This window comes from Zootoca vivipara, chromosome 12, assembly GCF_965207765.1.
Source record: "Zootoca vivipara chromosome 12, rZooViv2.hap1.1, whole genome shotgun sequence".
Taxonomy (NCBI): domain Eukaryota; kingdom Metazoa; phylum Chordata; class Lepidosauria; order Squamata; family Lacertidae; genus Zootoca; species Zootoca vivipara.
In genome coordinates this window covers 36,391,428-36,412,512 of record NC_142595.1, presented here as the reverse complement: position 1 = coordinate 36,412,512, position 21,085 = coordinate 36,391,428, and the positions used below count along the sequence as shown (strand labels likewise).

The window sequence follows — 21,085 nt, the reverse complement described above, 5'->3', positions numbered from 1 at the left end:
GACCCTGTAATGTGACCCTATTTGCATTGACCCCCTGTAACCCTTGTGTTTGATCTTGCCACCCTTTTACTGCTGCTTGTGCAACCCTGCGCCCCACATCCCATAACTCTGTGGTCCTATCACTCTTCTCCATAAAGGGCTACCTTATTCAGGGCTGCCTGTGTTCTGCAGTTCTGTCTAGATGCAGAAACAGTAGCAGGCACAGAATTTAGCACCCTGATAACCTGATTGTTCTGTTATTATTATTTTTAGGTACCTTTCTAGTCCTCATTGTGGTTGTGCAGATTAGTCTTGGGCCATGCTTGGTGAAATCTCTAAAACTAAGAGGTGACTAAGTAGGAATTCTAGTGGTTAGGGGGTAAGGCTTCAGTGTCCTGTGTAAGTCCTTGCTCATCTCTGTAACAAAAAAGTGATGCTGATTTATGTAAAATTTGGATAGGTCATACAATTCCTTGCTGAAGAATTTGGGCAATCTTGGTCCTGAAGTTGAGTTGACCGATGGTCCTGTCCTCCCCTACCATTAATGGCTTTTATTTCAAGTTTTTCTAACTAAGGTATCTACTTTTACTCTGCCACCCAAGATGATGCCAAGGTTCAAACGGAGGATTTCATACATGCAAAGTGATTTTCTCTCTCTCTCGCCTTCCCATTACTCCTCTATGTGTCTCTGAAGCCCCATAGATCTACATGGTCTGATCACCTTTTACCACCCTAGTTTTGTTTCTTGAGTCCTATATTCCTCAATCTATAAATCCATACTTCCATTCATGCAGCCTCTTATTTATATTTATTGTAATTTGCATGTAATACCAAGTCTTTGGCACAATCGATCTAGTCAGTTCTTTCCAATATATCTCTACATCTTGCCATATCCTCTGTCCCTCCATCTCTCCCATAACCCATGGCCCTTTATAATTCAGTTTGACCCTGCAGAACCTTTAGTTTCAGCCGAGAGCCTCCATGACTATCTGTGTGTATTCTGTACTTCTCTCTTTTGCCCACATTTCTGCTTCCGGGAAATCTAATTCTGCAATCAGAATGTGTTGGTCGAATTGAGTGTATCAAAATATATTATGCAAATTAAGTGTATTTGCGTAATGTGTCTAGTTTTGCATAATTCATCTTACTTTCTGTGATTCAGCTGTGGAAATAAGTAGGATTTATTTGTGGTAAAGATGATGATGATGGAGATGAATAGAAGTGAGGGAAGGGCAAGGAGATGTTTCAACGCATAATAACCAGGACTAGAAACTTGGATATATTTTTTTAAAGGATGCGATCCTTTGGATGTCAAAACCCACACTAGAAATAACTGTTTATATAGTCATCATCTACAGGATCCATAAACCTGACCCATATTTTGGAAGTTTGGAAATAGGTTCTGAGTTTATACAACAATTGCCCAGGAACACTCAGGTATTCTGAAGAGATATTGCTGGTCAGAGATATCCCTGGCCATGCCTTTGGTTTCAGTGTGTTTTGTTAGTGGTTGTCCTCATTTTGGGATTGCTTTCCTACAGCCTGTAGTTCTGACAGGTGCACAATTTGTGGTAGGGTTGCTGTGTTTGTGAATTCTCAAATGGTGGACTATCCCTCCATTAAACCCATTTAGTAGGGAAGAACATTTAAGTTTTATATAGTAGGACATCAGGGGACTTGCTGAAATCACAGAACTCTCATGGGCTTCTTGTCATCTTTAAAAGGTACATATGTTATTAAGTATGGGATATAGGTCCCTGCTGCCTAATACAGTCCTTTATATTCCAAATGGCAATTTCAGCTTTCAGAGCGGGTGTAGCAAGACAAAATAACAATGTGATGTCCTATATTTCTAGATAGCAATGTGCCACAATTATATATGATTCCCCCTCCACAACCTTTCTTATTTGGGGTTCCTCTTTGCTGCCCCCAGAAGCGCCTTTTCTCAAATCTATCTATCTATCTATCTATCTATCTATCTATCTATCTATCTATCTATCTATCTATCTATCATCTATCTATCTATCTATCTATCTATCTATCTATCTATCTATCTATCTTATCTCAGACGTATTCCTGAAGGCTGCAGAAGTGATGGAAATTTCTTCTGACACATGGTTCTGTGGTCTCTCTCTCTCTCTCACACACAAACAAAACCACGCGCACACACCAAACAGCACATAATACATTTTCTGCTTATTATGGGCAGAGAACATGAAGGATCCGTAAAAATATAATCAACAGGTGGGAGGCAAAGCAACGGTTGTAAGGCTCAGGTAACAACTGTTTTTCAAGTATGCAGAAAGGTTGGATTGCTATGAATAGACAAGGAGAGTAAGCCATATTCCTCTGCAGCTGAAAGGAGAAAAACAGGAGGATGGAAAGAAAGTGTTTTGTGTTAAATATATCATGGTGATGAGATCTTTCTCATGGTTAAGCTGCCCCCTTTATCACTCTGCACTCAGATCCCAATACAGATCTCCCCAAGACTATTGCTCCTTCAGCAGCTTCACCACCGTCAAGCTGAAGCCACACCATCCATTCAAAGGACTTTTATAGCGCTTTTTAACAGTCATGGCTTCCCGACCCACCCAAAAGAGAGTGTGTGCTGGGAACTGCAGCTCTGTGAGGCCTGCATCCTTAAAAAAAACCCTACAGCTTCTAGGCTTCCCTGGGACTGTTAAAGCTATAAGAGTAGGGTTGCCAGACTCAATAGAGGACAGGACTTCTGTGCCTTTAATTGCCCTGCTCTCTTTTGAGTCTGGAAACCTTAAAGAGAAACCAGCAGACCCGTTGCTTGGAAATTAAACAAAGGGTGTGGTGGTTTCTCTTTAAGGTTTCCAGACTCAAAAGAGAGCAGGGCAATTAAAGGCACAGAAGTCCTGTCCTCTATTGAGTCTGGCAACCCTATATAAGAGTGCTTTAAATGGATGCTGTGGGTGTGACCTCAGTCATCCAAATGTCTCCTGTTCCCACAAATGACTCCAGCCTTTCTCCCACACTGCACTCAGTATGGGACATGGCTCGATGGCAGAGGACATGCTCTGCAAGGAATGGATCTCAGCCTCAGCCCCTGCCATCCCCAGGTAGGGCTGGCAAAGACCACCTGGAACCCTGCCAATCAGACCATAGACCAGTTTCCCAAACTTGGGTCTGCAGCTGTTTTTGAACTACAGTCCCCATCATCCCTGATCACTGCTCTTGTTAGCTAGGGGTGATGGGAGTTGTAGTCCAAAAACAGCTGCAAACCCAAGTTTGGGAAACCCTGCTATTGGCAATACTGTATTTAGGCCTTACAGAACCCCTGCCTGATGCTGCTTCTCTCACTTCCTTCAAATTCCATCTCAACCCTTCCCCTCAACCTTTTCTGTAACCCCTTAGTCCAGGGATGCGGAAGCTGTGGCCCTCCAGATGTTGTTGAACTACAACTACCACAGAATAGTACCAAAAGGCACACAGCTATAGCAACGATATAATAATAATAATAATAATAATAATAATAATAATAATAATAATAGTAATTTTATATTGAAGTAGACAAAATACCAACACAACTGCAGCATATACATTTCAGCAAAGCTTACAAAGAACCATATGGCTCAACAACAATTATTATTGCATTGAAGAAGGCTCTGTAATGCAGCTGCCTATAACTTTGCACCCCTGGCAGTGGTGTTATCCCCTTGGAATCAAGCAGCTTCTTTTGAGAGATAAACATTCTGGTTGTGAAAACTGCAGCCGGGGCCTCGTGTTGTCATCTGAGGAAGGTCTTCGAAGCAGGACCTTATCCAGAAGCCCGTCTGTTGTCAACTGCTTAGAGCATTCTTCGATGCAATAATAATCATTGTTGCGCCATATGCTTCTTTGCAAGACTTGCTGAAATGTACATATTGCAACGATATTTTGCCCACCTCATTGCAAGCTTCTTATTGCAGTTACGGTTGTATGCCTTTCCGCACTTCTCTGTGGTGGTTTCATCTAGCACTGTGCCCTTGTATGTGATGTTGAACTACAGCTCCCATGAGTCCTAGTCATTGTCTATGCTGGCCAGGGCTAATGGGAGCTGGAGTCCAACAACATCAGGAGGGCAACAGCTTCCACACCCTGCACATGGAATTCTTAGCCTCCATCTCTCCCTCTCTGTTTTGCCTCCCCCAGGTCATTTTTTAAGAGCTGTGGATTTTATTGATTTTTTAAAACAACAAGCAAAAGAAGAAGCATAACAGGTGCCTCATGTCAAATTTTAGATGGTAAGCTCCTTGCAGTAGGAACCTGTCTTCTTGTTCTTTGTAAGCTGCTGCAAAACTTTGACAGCTCCATATCCATAGCTGCCAAGTTATCCCTTTTTTAAGGGATTTTCCCTTATGCTGAATAGGCTTCCTCGCGAGAAAAGGGAAAACTTGGCAGCTATGTCCATATCAGGCATCCCCAAACTGCGGCCCTCCAGATGTTTTGGCCTACAACTCCCATGACCCCTAGCTAACAGGACCAGTGGTCAGGGATGATGGGGATTGTAGTCCAAAACATCTGGAGGGACGAAGTTTGGGGCTGCCTGCTCTATATGAACAGAAACAAAAAAATTCAGATAAAAGAGCAAATGTGTTGGTCCATAAGAAAAACAAAAAAAACCCCTCCAATATCCACCATAGGGTATTAACTTTGTTAGGCCTAACCAAACTGTCACAGAGTTGTTGCAAGCTTTTGAGTTCTCTAGAACTGTTTCTTGGGCAGAATGTTGCACAAAATCAATGGGCGTGGAGAGAACAGGGCAGAAGGACAAAAGAAGAAATCAGGGTCCCCACCAGACTGTCACTGTTTTGCAGGAGGGATTCAGCGGCATACAGTACTGGCAAAATTAGGATTGCACAACTAAAAGTAGATCAAAGAGCTCTTCTGCAACAAACCCACTTCAAAACAATTCAAACTTTTTGTAGTAAGGAAAGTGATAGGAAGATGAAATGGGGTAGAATGAAAATTGAGTAATGGGAAGTTGTAATACCTCTGTGCAAACAAATGAATGCTCAACAAACAGCGCGTGCTTAAAGAAACAGCCCAAACCACAGAAAATGGCATAGAAGTCAGGCGTTAACACAGCAGGACACTTCCTCCCTTGGCATGTAGGGAATCCTGTACCTGTATAGTAAGTGAGACCCCTTCCCCCCTATTCCTCTCCCCACAGGAATGGCTCATTAGAACTAGATTATGCCACTACAAACAACATACTCAGTATTTACACAGCATATGGGTTACAAAATTTACTACCCGAAGAAGACCTAGAAAAAGGGTTTGGACCGATTCATGAAGGAGATTATCAACCATTCTTGGCCATGAGAACTAAATAGAACCTCCACTGCAGAGGCAGTTATTTGATTTGTAAAAATATTTATAGACTGCTCCTCATAAAAGACCATGGTGGTGTACAACAAAATTCACATGTGCAAAACGCATAAAATACCTTCAAAACAATCCAGCTAAACCTCAGAAGATGAAGTGTGGGGACAAGCATAACCTCTGTGCCCTGTTTCTGAGCTTCTCGGAAGCAGCATTGTGGTAGCTTTGGGAAAGAGAAAACACTGGAGTAGATCAGGGGTGGGAAACGTGTGGCCCTCCAGATGTTGTCGGACTCCAGTTCCCAATGGCTGTAGCCAGCATAGCCAGGGGTCAGTAATGCTGGGATTAGTAGTCCAACAACATCTGGAAGGCCACGGGATCTCTGGTGTAGATGAATCTGGTCTAATCCAGCAAGGCAGTCCCTGTATTCTTCTATTCTCATGTGCTACATGTACACTGGCCTAGTTCACACATCACACTGAGCCTAAACCATAGAGATTGCAGCCGCTTTGTTTCTTCCTTATCCTTTTGCTGCTGTGGCATGCTGAGAAAATCTATGGCTTGGCTTAGTGTGTTCCCTGAACTTGGGTGCTTGCAATTTAGCTCTCTCTAGGCCAGTGGTTCCCAACAGGTGGTCCAGGGACCCCCAGGGGTCCGCGAGCTATGCCAGAGGGGTCCGCAAGATGCTATTAGAATAAAAAATATATTAAATATATTTTGTATGATAACAGATTTTTTGTTTTGGCCGCTTCCTGCAGGAGCAGAGTCTAGCGCAAAACTAGAATTAGATAGAGGCAGTAGTTCTGCTGTATGCCGTTAGGTGGCGCTTTACAAACACTACTGTTTTGCAAAGAGGCAGCGCGCGCATTCTAAACGCTCACCTCCCCAAGATGCTTTGCGCGCGTCGGCTTCATTTGTGCGCTACTGCGCAGGTACCCTGTCTTCTCCATTCCCCTCCCTTCTCCCTGGCGTGCGCTGCCTCTTTGCAAAACAGTAGTGTTTGTAAACAAAGTGTTGTTTTTCGCGGAAGCTACAGTTCGCGTAGTTAAAAATGGACCGTTGGTTAAAAAGTGGTTCGTTAAAACGACAAAGGCCTACAGATGAAGAGGAAGATAATGCATTTGATGTTCAAGCAACTGTAAAAAAACGTATAAATATAAAATATAATAAGACTCTTAATTTGGCTCTCACTTTTTAATTTTAGGATTAGGAATTAATGGGGGTCCTTGTCACAATAGCAGCTCGATGAGGGGTCCTCGAGAAAATTTTGTTGGGAACCCCTGCTCTAGGCTAACCAAGGTTTGTACTTGCTTTAGCTCGCTATGGTGTGGCAGCAAACTCCTCCCCTGCTTTCGAAAAAGACATCATGGGTAGGGGGAAAGCAAAATGATGTCAAAGATCCCAAATGGGAACCTGCAGCAAAATGTTGAAGTGCTCTGGTTCAGTGGGTCTGTCAGTCAGCCGTGATCTCCTCTAAGATTCCTATTTCATGCTCTCCACCCCCAAGGGACAGTCTGTGGCCACTGAGCATGCGAAGTCTTGCTTTGGGCTGCTCTTTTTGAGGGTGTGGGGGGTGCCCATTAGGTTGTTTTCCCTATATATTCTTTGTACTTTTTGCAGGTTAGCGTTCACCCAAAGGTTTCTGATGCTACATTGCTATTTCTTACTAGCGCTGTTTTAGGTAGCGTCCTGTTGGCGCTCACCAGCTGAGTTCATTATTAGAGGGACAGGGTCTGTCACATTTAAGGAGAACTTGGAGTTTACAAATGACAGCAGAAAGTTCATGAAGTTACAGTATTGGCCACACCATCTGGTTAAAAGGTAAAGGGACCCCTGACCATTAGGTCCAGTTGTGACCGACTCTGGGGTTGTGATGCTCATCTCGTGTTATTGGCCGAGGGAGCCGGCGTACAGCTTCCAGGTCATGTGGCCAGCATGACAAAGCCGCTTCTGGCGAACCAGAGCAGCACACGGAAACGCCGTTTACCTTCCCGCTGTAGCTGTACCTATTTATCTACTTGCACTTTGGCGTGCTTTCAAACTGCTAGGTTGGCAGGAGCTGGGACCAAGCAACGGGAGCTTACCCCGTCACAGGGATTCGAACCACCGACCTTCTGATCAGCAAGTCCTAGGCTCAGTGGTTTAACCCACAGCGCCACCCGTTATGTGTGCATTTTATGCAGCTACCTCTTCCTTCAGGCAGCTCAAGGGTGTAAACATGGCTCCCCCTTTTGTCCCACTCAACAATTCTGTGTGAAACAGTTTAGGCAGATTGGCGATGAGTGGCTCAAGCTCACTCAGTAAGCTTTACAGCTGAGCAAGGATCTGAACCTATGTCTCTCCATTCCTAGGTCCAGTACTCCGCACAACATTTCTCCCTTGTTAACCATTTCCTTTGCTCTGTTCTGTTATCCTCCATACTATCTAGATTTGTAAGCTCCACAGGGCAGGGAGTTCTGTTACGATTGTGTGACTGCCACATACAGTAACGGCACTGTATGGATAAGAGGATCCTTCCCAAAGACCGATAAGGGATGTGATGAGGAGAAAAGGCTGTTGGAAGAGGTATGAAATTCTGTTTGAAGTTAGCCGAAAGGCAGCTGTGTGTCAGCTTGTGGAAAAACCTGGAGCTTCGACACCAGCACCCCCGCAGCCTCGGGAGTTAGTGTCAGGCGGAGACAAAATATGCTAAACCCCTCATCTCTGTTAATGACTCACATAGCAGAGGGCACAGAAGTCTTTATAATAACTACTAACTCCGAAGACATACAAACATTTCCATCCCCATTTGGGGGATGTGACAGCTGGGGACTTGCCACATAGACACCCAGATCTTACCCTCGTATTTATTTCATTATTCATTTATTTATTTATAAAATCTTGTGAGTCAACATTTGTAGCCCAGATTGGGTGCTCCAAGTGACATAACACAAATTAGATACAGAGCATCTATTTAAAACGCATTAAACACAGTAAAAGCAGAAAAAAAGAAAAGAAAACTGTCAACCCTAAACTCTGGTAGAATTTAAGGCAGAGAAGAAACAACAGAGGAACAAATCCAGTTCCCAGTTCATAAGGCAAGAAGCAAAGTTGTAGTTTGTTGAAAGTAAGACTCCGCTGTATTCAGTGAAACTTACTTTGAGTAAATGTGCATTTGCTTGGGCTGTAAAACAGAATGCTGGCAAAGGCTGAAGAAGCCAAACATTTCCCACTAGAGTGTCAAATGCTCATTCGGAAAAGGAGCCAATCAGCCCAATATCTCTTGGGAAGAAGGTCTTAAATGGAAGTTACCACCATAAATACAGTCCTTCTGAAACAGGCTAAAATATTTCACCTGCTGATCTTACAGAGCAGGTGGAGTGTCATAAGGGAGAAGATGCTGGGATAGCTCAGTTGGTAGAGCAGGAGACTCTTAATCTCAGGGTTGTGGGTTTGAGCTCCACGTTAGACAAAAGATTCCTGCATTGCAGGGGGTTGGACTTAATGGTCCTTGTGGTCCCTTCCAACTCTACAATTCTATGATTCTTTGAGCAACAGGACCTAGGACCACTGCCTTGAACTGGGCAAGGAAGCAAACTAGAAGCCAGTGCAGATGGGTCATGCACCAGAGTAAAAACACTCCTTTCTACTCAAGCTGGCTAGTGAGCAGGCTTGCTGCATTCTACAGAACCTGAAGCTCCCGAGCCATTTTCAAGGGCAGCCCAGTGCCAATGCATTGCCATAGCAGTTAAAATGAGAGATTACTGTTGTGTACGTGAGAGCGTACTGCATCTCCTAGTCAGAAAGGAGGGATTTCAGCTGGTTTGTCGGCCAAAGCGCATGCAAGGTGCTCTTGACTGTGACCTTCACCTGGATTGTTGTTGTTTAGTCGTTTAGTCATGTCCGACTCTTCGTGACCCCATGGACCAGAGCACGCTAGGCACTCCTGTCTTCCACTGCCTCCCGCAGTTTGGTCAGACTCATGTTGGTAGCTTCGAGAACACTGTCCAAGCATCTCATCCTCTGTTGTCCCCTTCTCCTTGTGCCCTCCATCTTTCCCAACATCAGGGTCTTTTCCAGGGAGTCTTCTCTTCTCATGCGGTAGGAAAAGTATTGGAGCCTCAGCTTCAGGATCCGTCCTTCCAGTGAGCACTCAGGGCTGATTTCCTTCAGAATGGATAGGTTTGATCTTCTAGCAGTCCATGGGACTCTCAAGAGTCTCCTCCAGCACCATAATTCAAAAGCAACAGTTCTTCGGCCATCAGCCTTCTTTATGGTCCAGCTCTCACTTCCATACATCACTACTGGGAAAACCCATAGCTTTAACTATACGGACCTTCACCTGGATAACTACCTGCAAAACAGGACTGAGGAGTAGGGTAGCCCCTTTTTGAACCAACACTTACTCCCGTGCTTTAAAGTGCGGTTTGGTCTGCAGATGTTACCAGGCAATTGATACTAGGTGTTTAGCTCTGTGTCATGAAAAGCTTTGCTTGCTGATTTTCGTAGAACAAGGTCTCACTTCCAGACAGCCTGTTTATTGAACGTTCATCCTTTTTTTTTTGCACACTGTTTGCAAAAAGGTTAGACAACACAAGCCATTCATGGATAATTCATTCTGATCTTTTATATGGGGAGGCTTCACAATGCAATTGTTACCCACAAAATGTCTGGGTTTTGAGGAAGTGTATTTGTTGCAAGAGTACCAAGTCAACTTTGATTATGCTACTTTAATTTGCCAGTATGTGATTGAATCCCACATGAAAACATTAACAGTCTGGAAGTGTCCTAAACCTCAGTTAAAGACAGAGACACAAGACAGGTCCCCCCACCTTGGTTAAGTAGCTCCCCAAGAACAACTAACAGTGAAGTTGGAATGACTACCATCTTCTGGTTCCATAAGCACAATTGCAAATGCTATGTTCTCCACACCAGTCATTTCTCTAATAAGCATGCTTGCGTGGTCCATAAGAAAAACCACAGCCATGAACATACCACGTGAGTTCTGAGATTCTACTACATGTGTGCATTTTGACATGGTGTGCAGAAGTTAGCATCCTGAGAATCTTAGCTTTCAAGTAAAATGAACCAAGTTTCTAGTCCTTAAGGCTGTAAATATAGTGTTAATGTTAATGCTTTGCAAGTAGAAGGCCCCAAGTGCAGTCCCTAGCATCTCTAGGTAGGGCTGGGGAAGATTTCTAAATGAAACTCAAGGAATTTAAACTGGAAAAACATCATGGATTTCCTGTATAACCTATGGTTTGGTCTTTAAAACAAGGTCTGCAGTTCAATTTCAGGTTACCACTGAGACCACAATGGCAAAAACAGAAGGCCTTTTTCCAGAGCCAGGAGAGATTGAGTACTGCATCAAAATGCAACTCCTCCTAGATTCTAGTGCTACTGAACTGCAGCATACAGAGCGAAGGGTGGGTTAGGGCAGCGTTTCTCAACCACTGTTCCGCGGCACACTAGTGTGCCGCGAGACGCTGGCTGGTGTGCCGTGCCGTGTGGCGACGAGAAGGGCGATTTGCATTGTCACGTGCCTGGCGGCTGCCAATAAACCGCACTGACCCACCGGAAAGCAATATTTCTCCTCCTCTTTCCCAAAGCTCAGTACAAACGAGCCTGGCGGCCGCCAATCCACAACACTAACCCACCGGAAAGCAATATTTGGCAAGTGTTTCTTACAGTCATAATTATAATATAGGGTGGCACAGAGTTAAATTTTTTAAACTTGGTGTGCCTCGTGATTTTTTTCACGGAACAAGTGTGCCGTGGCCCAAAAAAGGTTGAGAAACACTGGGTTAGGGGGTATTGCTAGATGTTGCTAGAGCTGTGAATGCTTCATGCCATTTCCAGTCCGTGCCCTTTGCTACCTAGATGCCTTTTCCTTTCACCCTGTATGTTTAGTAGAGCTGCACCCAAGTGTTGAAAAACATGAGTGTTAATTGCCACAACGTAATAAAATAAGTGGCATGGAGCAAGGAAGCAAAGCCAGCCAGCCTATTGGTTGGTTTGTAATATTAGAATAAGAATTGCTGACGTATCTGTTTAACAGTTTGTGCTTTGTTGGATTTTAAGTACTGTGTGTGTGTGTGTGTGTGTGCCCACCCACACCCATACACAAATTGTACTGTGAAACCCCTTTACTCAGGCTATGGGTTGGACAACCCATGTGGTCATTCCTCTACCCACCTGCCACCTTGCCCCTCCTTGCTTACCTTCAAAGAGGTTGACAATTAAACTTTTGTTTCTCCTTAGGTCTGTATGTATTTAGGCGGCACCAAGTTCCTTTTAAATCAACAAGGCTTACAGTTTATGGTTACAGATTCTGCTGACATTCACCTACTATGGTGGGCATCCGCAGATGTTTACCTGTTCTCCGTTCTATGCAGACAGAACTCTCTCTTGAACTTTATTCCCCAACTCCCTTCAGTTTCCAGATTTATCAGTGGGGAAAAACCCCTGACCTCCTCCTGTACCATTAACAACACTTTGATCTGCAAACATCAGCAAATTCAGTAAAACTTTTCAAGGCCTGGTGGCAAAGTTTTTACCTCCTAATGTTTTCAGAGCAAGCTGCTGTTAAATGCTGAGCAGAGGAGCAGGGGGCCGGTGTGAACCACACACCACACAGTGCCTGCTTATTTTGGCATCACTTTCCAAGATTATGCACGCCCCAGCAAAATCAGAAGTGTCTCCGTGGAGCAAGCATTGAACTGTGTGCAGTTTTGGAATGATTAAAACACATGTTCTGCAAAGAATAATCCAGCAATCATAGAAACATATCTATATAAACCCAGTCTTTCCCTGTTCCTCAGTTCCTAATTCTAATGTCTCTTTTCTAGCTCCTCTGTCAGAGGTAGTATGCTTCTGAACACCAGTTGTTGGAAATTTCAGGAGGGAAGAGTGCTCTAGTTCTTAGGTATTGCTTGCAGGATACCCATAGACATCTAGTTAGTCCACTTTGAGAACAGGATGATGGGTTAGATGGGCCATTGGCTTGATCCAGCGAGGACTTCTTATGCCCTTAGTCTCAGTGTTAACCCTTATGGAACTCAGCAAGGCGGAAGATGGGAAGAAATGCTGCTTGTAGGCTTCTCTGAGGCATCTGGTGGCCTAATCCAAACAAGCTTATGCTCTTTTGCTAAGCACCCCCTAACAAGTGGAGTTATTGAGCTGGTTATGGGGTATAACAAGCACGAGACTAAAGGCTTATCCATACTTCCTCTTGTCCCATTAGTTTCCCCCAGGGAAAACTGCTCTTTGGCGCTCAATCAGAACAAACAGCAGTTTGAGTTTTCCTCGGGTCACCATTTCTTCTGATATATCATTAAAGAGTGGGTGTTCCCTCAGAAAGGAATGAGGCAAGGGGAAAAACTGCTTGGACCCGTGCTTTCTAGGCACAGGACAAGTGGAAGTGTGGATGAGCTCCCAGGGTCGTTCCTGATTGTTTACTTGCAGGCCCCGGCTCCCTACTTGACTTAAAGGAGCAAGGGTGAATCTTGGATGAAGTTTCAAATATGTCTGCCCCTTCAGATAATCAACGGACTACCTTAGATCAGATTTCCACACAACAGAGAAACTGACTCATATGTGCTGCTGTAAGTAGCTGTCCAATTTTATAAGTGGGTTTTCTTCAACCCTCACATAAAAATAACAATTATAATAAAGGGTTGGGGCACTGCACTCCCAAATAACCCTTGGTAAATCTTCATGAGGTACTTCTTGATCCTAGAGTCCTTTATAGTTGTGGTTTTAGCATGAGGGATGATACATACAACCCATTTGAAAGGGTGTGGACTCTTGCACCAGTCAGTAGATTTTACACACACACACACACACACACACACACACACACACACACGTGTGACAATGTCCCCATTATAGGGATATATGGCTTGGGGTGGTCCAAATCCTATTTTGGTGTACAACTGTGTTTAACCCCCCTTCCCACTTTCCTGTACTGTTCTGAACCTGTGTTTTTTTTATTTAAAAAAACTTAAAAAATAGGGAACTAGGAACTGCAGATAAGGAACTAGGACAGGAGCCATCTTCAGCTTGTCAGCCTTGTTTGTTGTGATCCCCATTAAGGGATCTCTAGGCTTCCCCCTCACTGGTCCTCCACTGAGAGAAAAGCATCACCTGTCAAATGTCCGCTTGCCATGAGGCAGCTGTGAAAGGCAGAGATGCTCTGACAGGGAGAGGAAAAAGGCTGGCAACCTGAACTGTGGGGCAGAATCTATTCTTTGCCCAGAATTCAAAGCCTACAATTCTGGGTTATATCTCAGCATCCTCCATGGCCACCTCCTGCTCCGTCTTTGTCCTCACATTTTAAAAGCTGCAAAGATGTAGAGTGGCTTTGATCCATCTCTGGAACACCAAGGGATCTGAAAACTCAAAGACATAGGTCCGTAGTGGGGGGGGGGGAGAAATAAAGAAAAACACCAGTCAGAAACAGAGAAATCAAACCCTTTCACTGCACCCATTAGTCTCCCCCCCAAAAAAGAGGTGGGATCAAATGTTTCAGGGTCTTCATCACCCCACCAGCTTTCCTTTTCCGAACATTTGTCAGACCTAGAGATATGAGCTGTTTTTCTTTCTACACCCCTTTTTTTCTTAAAATAGCTGGGTCGATTTCTCTGGTTGTATTCCCCCACTCAGGCCTGGGAAGAGAATGCCCCTCAGGCATATATATCTTCAAGGTCTCTCCTTGTAGAATAATTGCTACGAAACATATTTCAGCTCACATTTCTTATCCATAGTCAGGTAGGGAGGTGTGTGTGTGTGTGTTTAAAAATAAGTTTGTTTTTCCTCTTTGCGTTTTTTTTGTGATAAATGGGAGACACACTCCCCTGTTGTACTCATATGTTAGAATGTGGGAGGGGTGAATTCCTATAAAGGGGGGTGGAGATAGAAAACTGAAGAGAGGGAAAGGGGTATGAATCTTCCCAAGTCTCCTTCAGCAAACTTTTCCATCTATTTACATTTCTTAGAACTCCATTGGAGAAAAAGTTGCTTGGGAAATAGTGCTGTTTTTGTGCCTGGGGGAGACATGGGTGTGGGGAGGATTCAGCCCTCCCCTCCCTCGCATACTATGCTTTATGTTGGTCCTACATCTCTACCCTTCCCTATAGGAATCCAGTTTTAAAACACATGTCCGCTGTGATTATGTATCATTTACCCCAAGAAGAAGATTTATCTTAGAAGGAAGAGCCCACCTTTTGTGCCTCTGCATGAGTCACTGTTCTATTATTTATTTAAGATATTTTTAGGTTCCCTTTTAGGGCCAAGCCCTCATAAGCTTCCAACTTGTAAGAGCACAATATACATTGTGTGTGTGTGTGTGTGTGTGTGTGTGTGTGTGTGTGTGTGTGTGTAAGTGTAAAGGTAAAGGGACCCCTGACCATTAGGTCCAGTCGTGACCGACTCTGGGGTTGCGGCGCTCATCTCGCGTTATTGGCCGAGGGAGCCGGCGTACAGCTTCCAGGTCATGTGGCCAGCATGACAAAGCTGCTTCTAGTGAACCAGAGCAGCGCACGGAAACACCGTTTACCTTCCCGCTGTAGCTGTACCTATTTATGTACAGTACTTGCACTTTGACGTGCTTTCGAACTGCTAGGTTGGCAGGAGCTGGGACCGAGCAACGGGAATTGCTCAAGCAAGTGGTAATTTGGATTACAGTGCAATCCTATCTGTTCCTATTCAGAAGTAAGTCCTATTGAGGTCAGTGGCACTTACTCCCAGGTGAAATGCAAATAGGACTGCCTCCTTAATATGGAATAAAAGGGTGATCTCCTGAATGCCAGCCACCTTTATGCCCCCCCCCCATTCACACTCCTCTTGTAAGATTGCTGTCTTTCCTTTATGGCAGAAATTCTCTGCTTTTAACACACACTTTCCTGCCTTGCAGAAATTCAACAGGTAGAGCATTCCCCCACAAGGATATGCAGGGATGGGGAAAGTTGCACATAGAATCATAGAATCGTAAAGTTGGAAGAGATCACAAGGGCCATCCAGTCCAACCCCCTGCCGAGCAGGAAACACCATCAAAGCATTCTTGACATATGCCTGTCAAGCCTCTGCTTAAAGACCTCCAAAGAAGGAGACTCCACCACACTCCTTGGTAGCAAATTCCACTGCCAAACAGTTCTTACTGTCAGGAAGTTCTTCCTAATGTTTAGGTGGAATCTTCTTCCTTGAAGTTTGAATCCATTGCTCCGTGTCCGCTTCTCTGGAGCAGCAGAAAACAATCTTTCTCCCTCCTCCATATGACATCCTTTCATATATTTGAACATGGCTATCATATCACCCCTTAACCTTCTCTTCTCCAGGCTAAGCATACCCAGCTCCCTAAGCCGTTTCTCATAAGGCATCGTTTCCAGGCCTTTGACCATTTTGGTTGCCCTCTTCTGGACACGTTCCAGCTTGTCAGTATCCTTCTTGAACTGTGGTGCCCAGAACTGGACACAGTACTCCAGGTGAGGTCTGACCAGAGCAGAATACAGTGGTACTATTACTTCCCTAGATCTAGATGCTATACTCCTATTGATGCAGCCCATAATTGCATTGGCTTTTTTAGCTGCTGCATCACACTGCTGACTCATGTCAAGTTTGTGGTCTACCAAGACTCCTAGATCCTTTTCACATGTACTGCTCTCAAGCCAGGTGAGAGCATGATATGCACACACTCCTGTTTGCTCCTGTTTGCTCTGCATCCAGTGAAATCTCACTGCTGGTTTGAGAAATGGTATACACATGGCTCCAGCCACAATCCATATCCTGTATCCATAAGGTTCTTTCTTGTGAAACACAGCATTTTGATTTTTAACGCATCTTCCCACCAAACCAGCTTTGGTTCAAACTGAGAAAAAGAACATTACCTTTAAGGCAGTAATGTGTACACAGCATGTCTATGTGTTTCTAATGGCACGAAATCTTCTACAGCTTCCACATGACATCTTCTTCCTCCAGGTCCCACCCCCCTTAATTCTGGATTTTCCATTTCTACCTTTTTTTGTTTGCGTATCAGAATTTCTGCAGATATAGTAAAACTGGATGCAATGGGGAAATAATGCAGAATAGCAGTTTGGTGAGGACAGTGTCGCATGGATGCTGGGAAAAACCCTGCATGCATGAACAAGGTCTACAAAAACTATTATGTGGAACTAGACATGCCCTGTTTTTATTTTTGCGTGGAGGGGTGGGCATGAGGAACAAAATTTGTGACCACCATTCCTGACCCAGAATTCCTTTCTTCCTGATTGCTCATAACTCAGGACTGCTGAATCCTAATTCTTGCCCCTTAACCCCTTTCTGTCACAAACAGCCAGAGTCCTACATTTCTCAGGCTCCTCCCCCATGCCCCCCCCTTCCTATTATTTCTCATTTATATTTGGACCCGGAGTAACCAGACTCCACACCTGCCGAAATCCCCCTTTAAAAGGTCGGGGAGCTCTGCCCTCTTATGCTTCTGGCTATCCTGATTAGCACCCCACTTTCAATCCTTGGCATCTCTAGGGAGGGTTAGGAGAGACACCTGCCTGAAACCCTGGACAGCTGCTGCCAGTCAGTGTGGACAATACTGACCTAGATGGACCAATGGCCTTACTCAGTACAAGGCAGCTTTCTAGTGCCCAATTAAAAACTTACCATGGGTTATAATATGTGTGCATTTGTGTATGTGGCAGAGAGGAGATGTTTGCAGCTCGCTTTTCTAGCACCTTGTTTCCCGCCCCCCTCCTCGTGTTCCCAGTTGCTCTTGTCATCATAACCTCCTGCTTGGCTAGTTTATTCCTTTTGTGCATTTTTAATTAAAGCCAAATGCTGAACCTTAAAATAAAAAAGCGACATCATCAGTATTCTAATGACTACAAAGAGAAGTACAGATTATATATATATATATATATATATATATATATATATATATATATATATATATATCCCTACATGCTGAATGAGGGGACCCAGGTGGCTCTGTGGGTTAAACCACTGAGCCTAGGGCTTGCTGATCAGAAGGTCAGCGGTTCGAATCCCTGTGGCGGGGTGAGCTCCCGTTGCTCGGTCCCAGCTCCTGCCAACCTAGCAGTTCGAAAGCACGTCAAAATGCAAGTAGATAAATAGGAACCGCTACAGCGGGAAGGTAAACGGCGTTTCCGTGTGCTGCTCTGGTTCGCCAGAAGTGGCTTTGTCATGCTGGCCACATGACCTGGAAACTATACGCCGGCTCCTTCGGCCAATAATGCGAGATGAGCGCGCAACCTCAGAGTCGGTCACGACTGGACCTAATGGTCAGGGGTCCCTTTCCCTTTCCCTTTTACATGCTGAATGAGGCTTTGCCATCTCCACTGTCTGTTAGAGCTGGGGGAACATTGAGATACTGGCTGTCAATTTTGGGAGACTATTACCATGGCGCGTGCGTATGTGTGGATTTAACTAGCTGACATATTTAACTAAGAATCCTGGCTGTTCCACTTCCCACCCCCCACCCCACCCCCCTTTGCTTCAGTCTAAAGCAGGGGTCAGCAACCTTTTTAAGCTGTGGGGCGGTCCACCGTCCCTCAGACCATGTGGTGGGCTGGACTAAAAATTTTTTGGGGGGGGAATGAACGAATTCCTATGCCCCACAAATAGCCCAGAGATGCATTTTAAATAAAATGACACATTCTACTCATGTCAAAACACCAGGTAGGCCACACAAATAGCCCAGAGATGCATTTTAAATAAAAGGACACATTCTACTCATGTAAAAACACACTGATTCCTGGACCGTCCGCTGGCCGGCTTGAGGAGGCGATTGGGCCGCATCCGGCCCCCTGGCCTTAGGTTACCTACCTCTGGTCTAAAGGTTCATACCACAGGAGAATCCTAGGCACTGTAGTTGGTTAAGGGTGCTGGGAATTGTCACTGTGTGGATGTGTAAGCGACACTGCTCAGGATTCTTTGGGGGAAGCCATGTGCCTACAATGTGTAGCGTGGCTCTGGCTGTGGTCAACCTGTCCAGGTGAGGAGGATAAGGAGCAGCAGCAAATCGTTGGACAAAAGATGTGCAGGGCCCATTTAAGCTAGCCTGCTGCCCACAGGAGAACACAATTGCCCATTGTCAGTGTTGAAATATGATTTACCTGTTAGTCTAGCATTGGCTTCTTGCACATGGAAATGTGGGGAGAGGGGGTGCTATCTTGTCCTTTGCCTCAGGCAGTAAAATGAGCTAAAACTGTATCTGATACTAATTTAAAGACCGTTTCTCCCCGCATGAACCAACCTGACCCCTGTGCTTATCATCTGAGACCCTTCTCCATGTTCCCCCTCTGAGGGAGGTATGGAGAACATCAACACAAGTGCAGGCCTTCTCGGTGGTGGCTCCCCACTTACGGAACACTCTCCCAGGGAGGCATGCCTGGTGCCGTTGCTACTCATCTTTAGGCACGATGGGGGGAGGGGGAGATTTATTTTTCTCCAGGCTGTTTGCTTTTAATCATCTGTGGCCTCCTTCAGTGGCTGGAATTAATTTTTAAAATACGAATGAGTTTTAGATTTCATTGTGTTTTAGTTTTATGCTGGTTTTAATGTATGTGTTACTTTTCTGTTGTGTGTAGCTTTGAGTTACTTTTTGATGAGAGAGAGAGAGAGAGAGAGAGAGAGAGAGAGAGAGAGAGAGAGAGGTGATTGATAAATTAAATAAATAATAATGCGTGGAGGCTGCAATCCTGCACACACTTACCTGGGGGTATGCCCCCCGCCCAAACACAGTGGGACTACTGGTAAGTAAAATTAATCAGATTATGCTTTCAATCACCCAGCAATAATTATCGTCAGTGTAATAGAATGGAGGACCCTCTGTTTATGGAGATTGTAACCCATGTTAGGGATTATGAGTATGTAAGCAGGTGGATTATTGTTATTGTAGGTTAAATGATCCAGTTAATGGCCATAAATTTGTATTTGGGTTGCCATATTTCAAAAAGTATAAACCAGGACAATCATCCCCCCCCCCCGGAGTGACTTGCCTAAAACGTATGGCAGCCCTAATTTGTATGGGCATGGTACAAGAGACTTTGCGTTTTTGAAATCCACACTGTTTCCTGGCATTCTAACCACTCAGCGTGACTCCCTAGAAGTCTGTCTTATCCCCCACCTCTCCCTGGCACATGAATGTGCTGCTAAGGTCACATCTAAGGGATTTGCTAGCTGAGTGCTCCTTAAAGCTGGCATCCTACGCTTTGTGTAAGCTAACAACCTGTTTCTTTTCTTCCTTTTTTTTTAACTTTCCGTGCAGGGGGATTGGAAAGCAGGGGCTCCAGTGCTTAGGTAAGAACTTTATTTTGGCTTTCCTCTGTGGGTTGGTCCTCCTTTCATGAGGAGAGCACCACATGTTGTGAAAGCACAATTATGCATATGAAGCACCCCAGCAGGGTCACAGCAGGGAAGGAATTGCAATTTTATAAAAGAGAGGTTGTGGGATCAGAAGCCACATGCATCCCTCAGCTCAGATAATGTGGTGGATTGTTTGTAGCATGTCAGTGCTCAGGGAAGAAGTGCACTCTTCATGTACTCAGAGGCACTCTCTCCCCTCAGTTTGCATGTGCATAAAGACAAATTCTGGGTCAGGAGTTTGCTCTCGGGGAGGAAAAAGGGCTGCTGTAAATTGAAATCATTCTTCTTGGATGTTGGTTCTATGACTTTTACAATAGATTGTAACAGGAACAGTGTTCTTTTGACATGGAGTTAGGGGGAAGATATACCAGTTGAATTTGTTTCTGTTGGGTAGCTTTTCAATTTACAGAACCTCTGTGGGAAGACAATGCAGCAGATCTAGTTGGAACAGGAAAGCTGGGAACAAAGGGCAGGATTCACCCAGTATACCTGAAGGAGCGTCTCTGCCCCCATCCTTCAACCTGGACCCTGAGGTCCAGCGCCAAGGGCCTTCTGGTAGTTCCCTCACTGCGAGAAGTGAAATTACAGGGAACCAGGCAGAGGGCCTTCTTGGTAGTGGCGCCCGCCCTGTGGAACGACCTCCCATCTGATGTCAAAGAAATAAACTATATGGCATTTAGAAGACATCTGAAGGCAGCCCTGTTTAGGGAGGTTTTTAATGACTGATGTTTTAATGTATTTTTAATCTTTTGTTGGAAGCCTCCCAGAGTGGCTGGGGAAACCCAGCCAGATAGGCGGGGTAGGAATAATAAATAGTTGCATTGGAACTTTCCTCCCTCCTTCCATGCCCCCTGTGCCCCTGTGTCCTCAGCCTAGCCTACCTCACAGGGTGGTTGTGAGGACATGCAAGGTGTGAAGAAGCATGCATGCCACATACTCCATAAATAAGAGTGAGGGCACCTGGGTTCTTTGGGAGAAGAGTAACTTCTTATGGAGTATAGGCCGGCATGTAGGGGACAGAAGAGCTGGGATTCAGGACTCACAGGCTCTTAGTAGGAAGGGAGAGCTGGATTTGTGTGGGTGCTGGGCTGGGTTGCTTCTAATTTCCCTAATTCCCTTTTTAATCAGGCAGTTCACACACACATGGCCCCTGAGCCAGGTTTTATTGTTTCGCTGAACTAGATTTCTTCGTCTATTTTAGGGCTGTGAAATCTCTCTCTCATTCTTCTTGTATTTTATATACACTTCTGTCTCTTCCGCTCCCCTTGTACCTGACACTTCAGTCCAAATTTACCTTCACATTTGCACCTGCCTCCAGCTTCGTTGTGCTCTTCCCCCACCCCGGTCAGGTGTGTGTGTGTGTGTGTGTGTGTATGTGTATACTGGCGCATATATATATATATATATATATATATATATA

At 44.8% G+C, this 21,085-nt stretch overlaps 1 protein-coding gene across 1 annotated transcript in view; it reads left to right on the top strand.

Annotated features, from left to right (window-relative positions):
* PRKCG (protein kinase C gamma) overlaps nucleotides 1-21,085 on the top strand; it is a 60,222-nt gene that overhangs the window by 320 nt on the left and 38,817 nt on the right. The window contains exon 2 of the mRNA XM_035135804.3: nucleotides 19,568-19,599. Coding sequence (XP_034991695.1) covers nucleotides 19,568-19,599 — 32 coding nt within the window. The remainder of the gene's footprint in view (nucleotides 1-19,567; nucleotides 19,600-21,085) is intronic.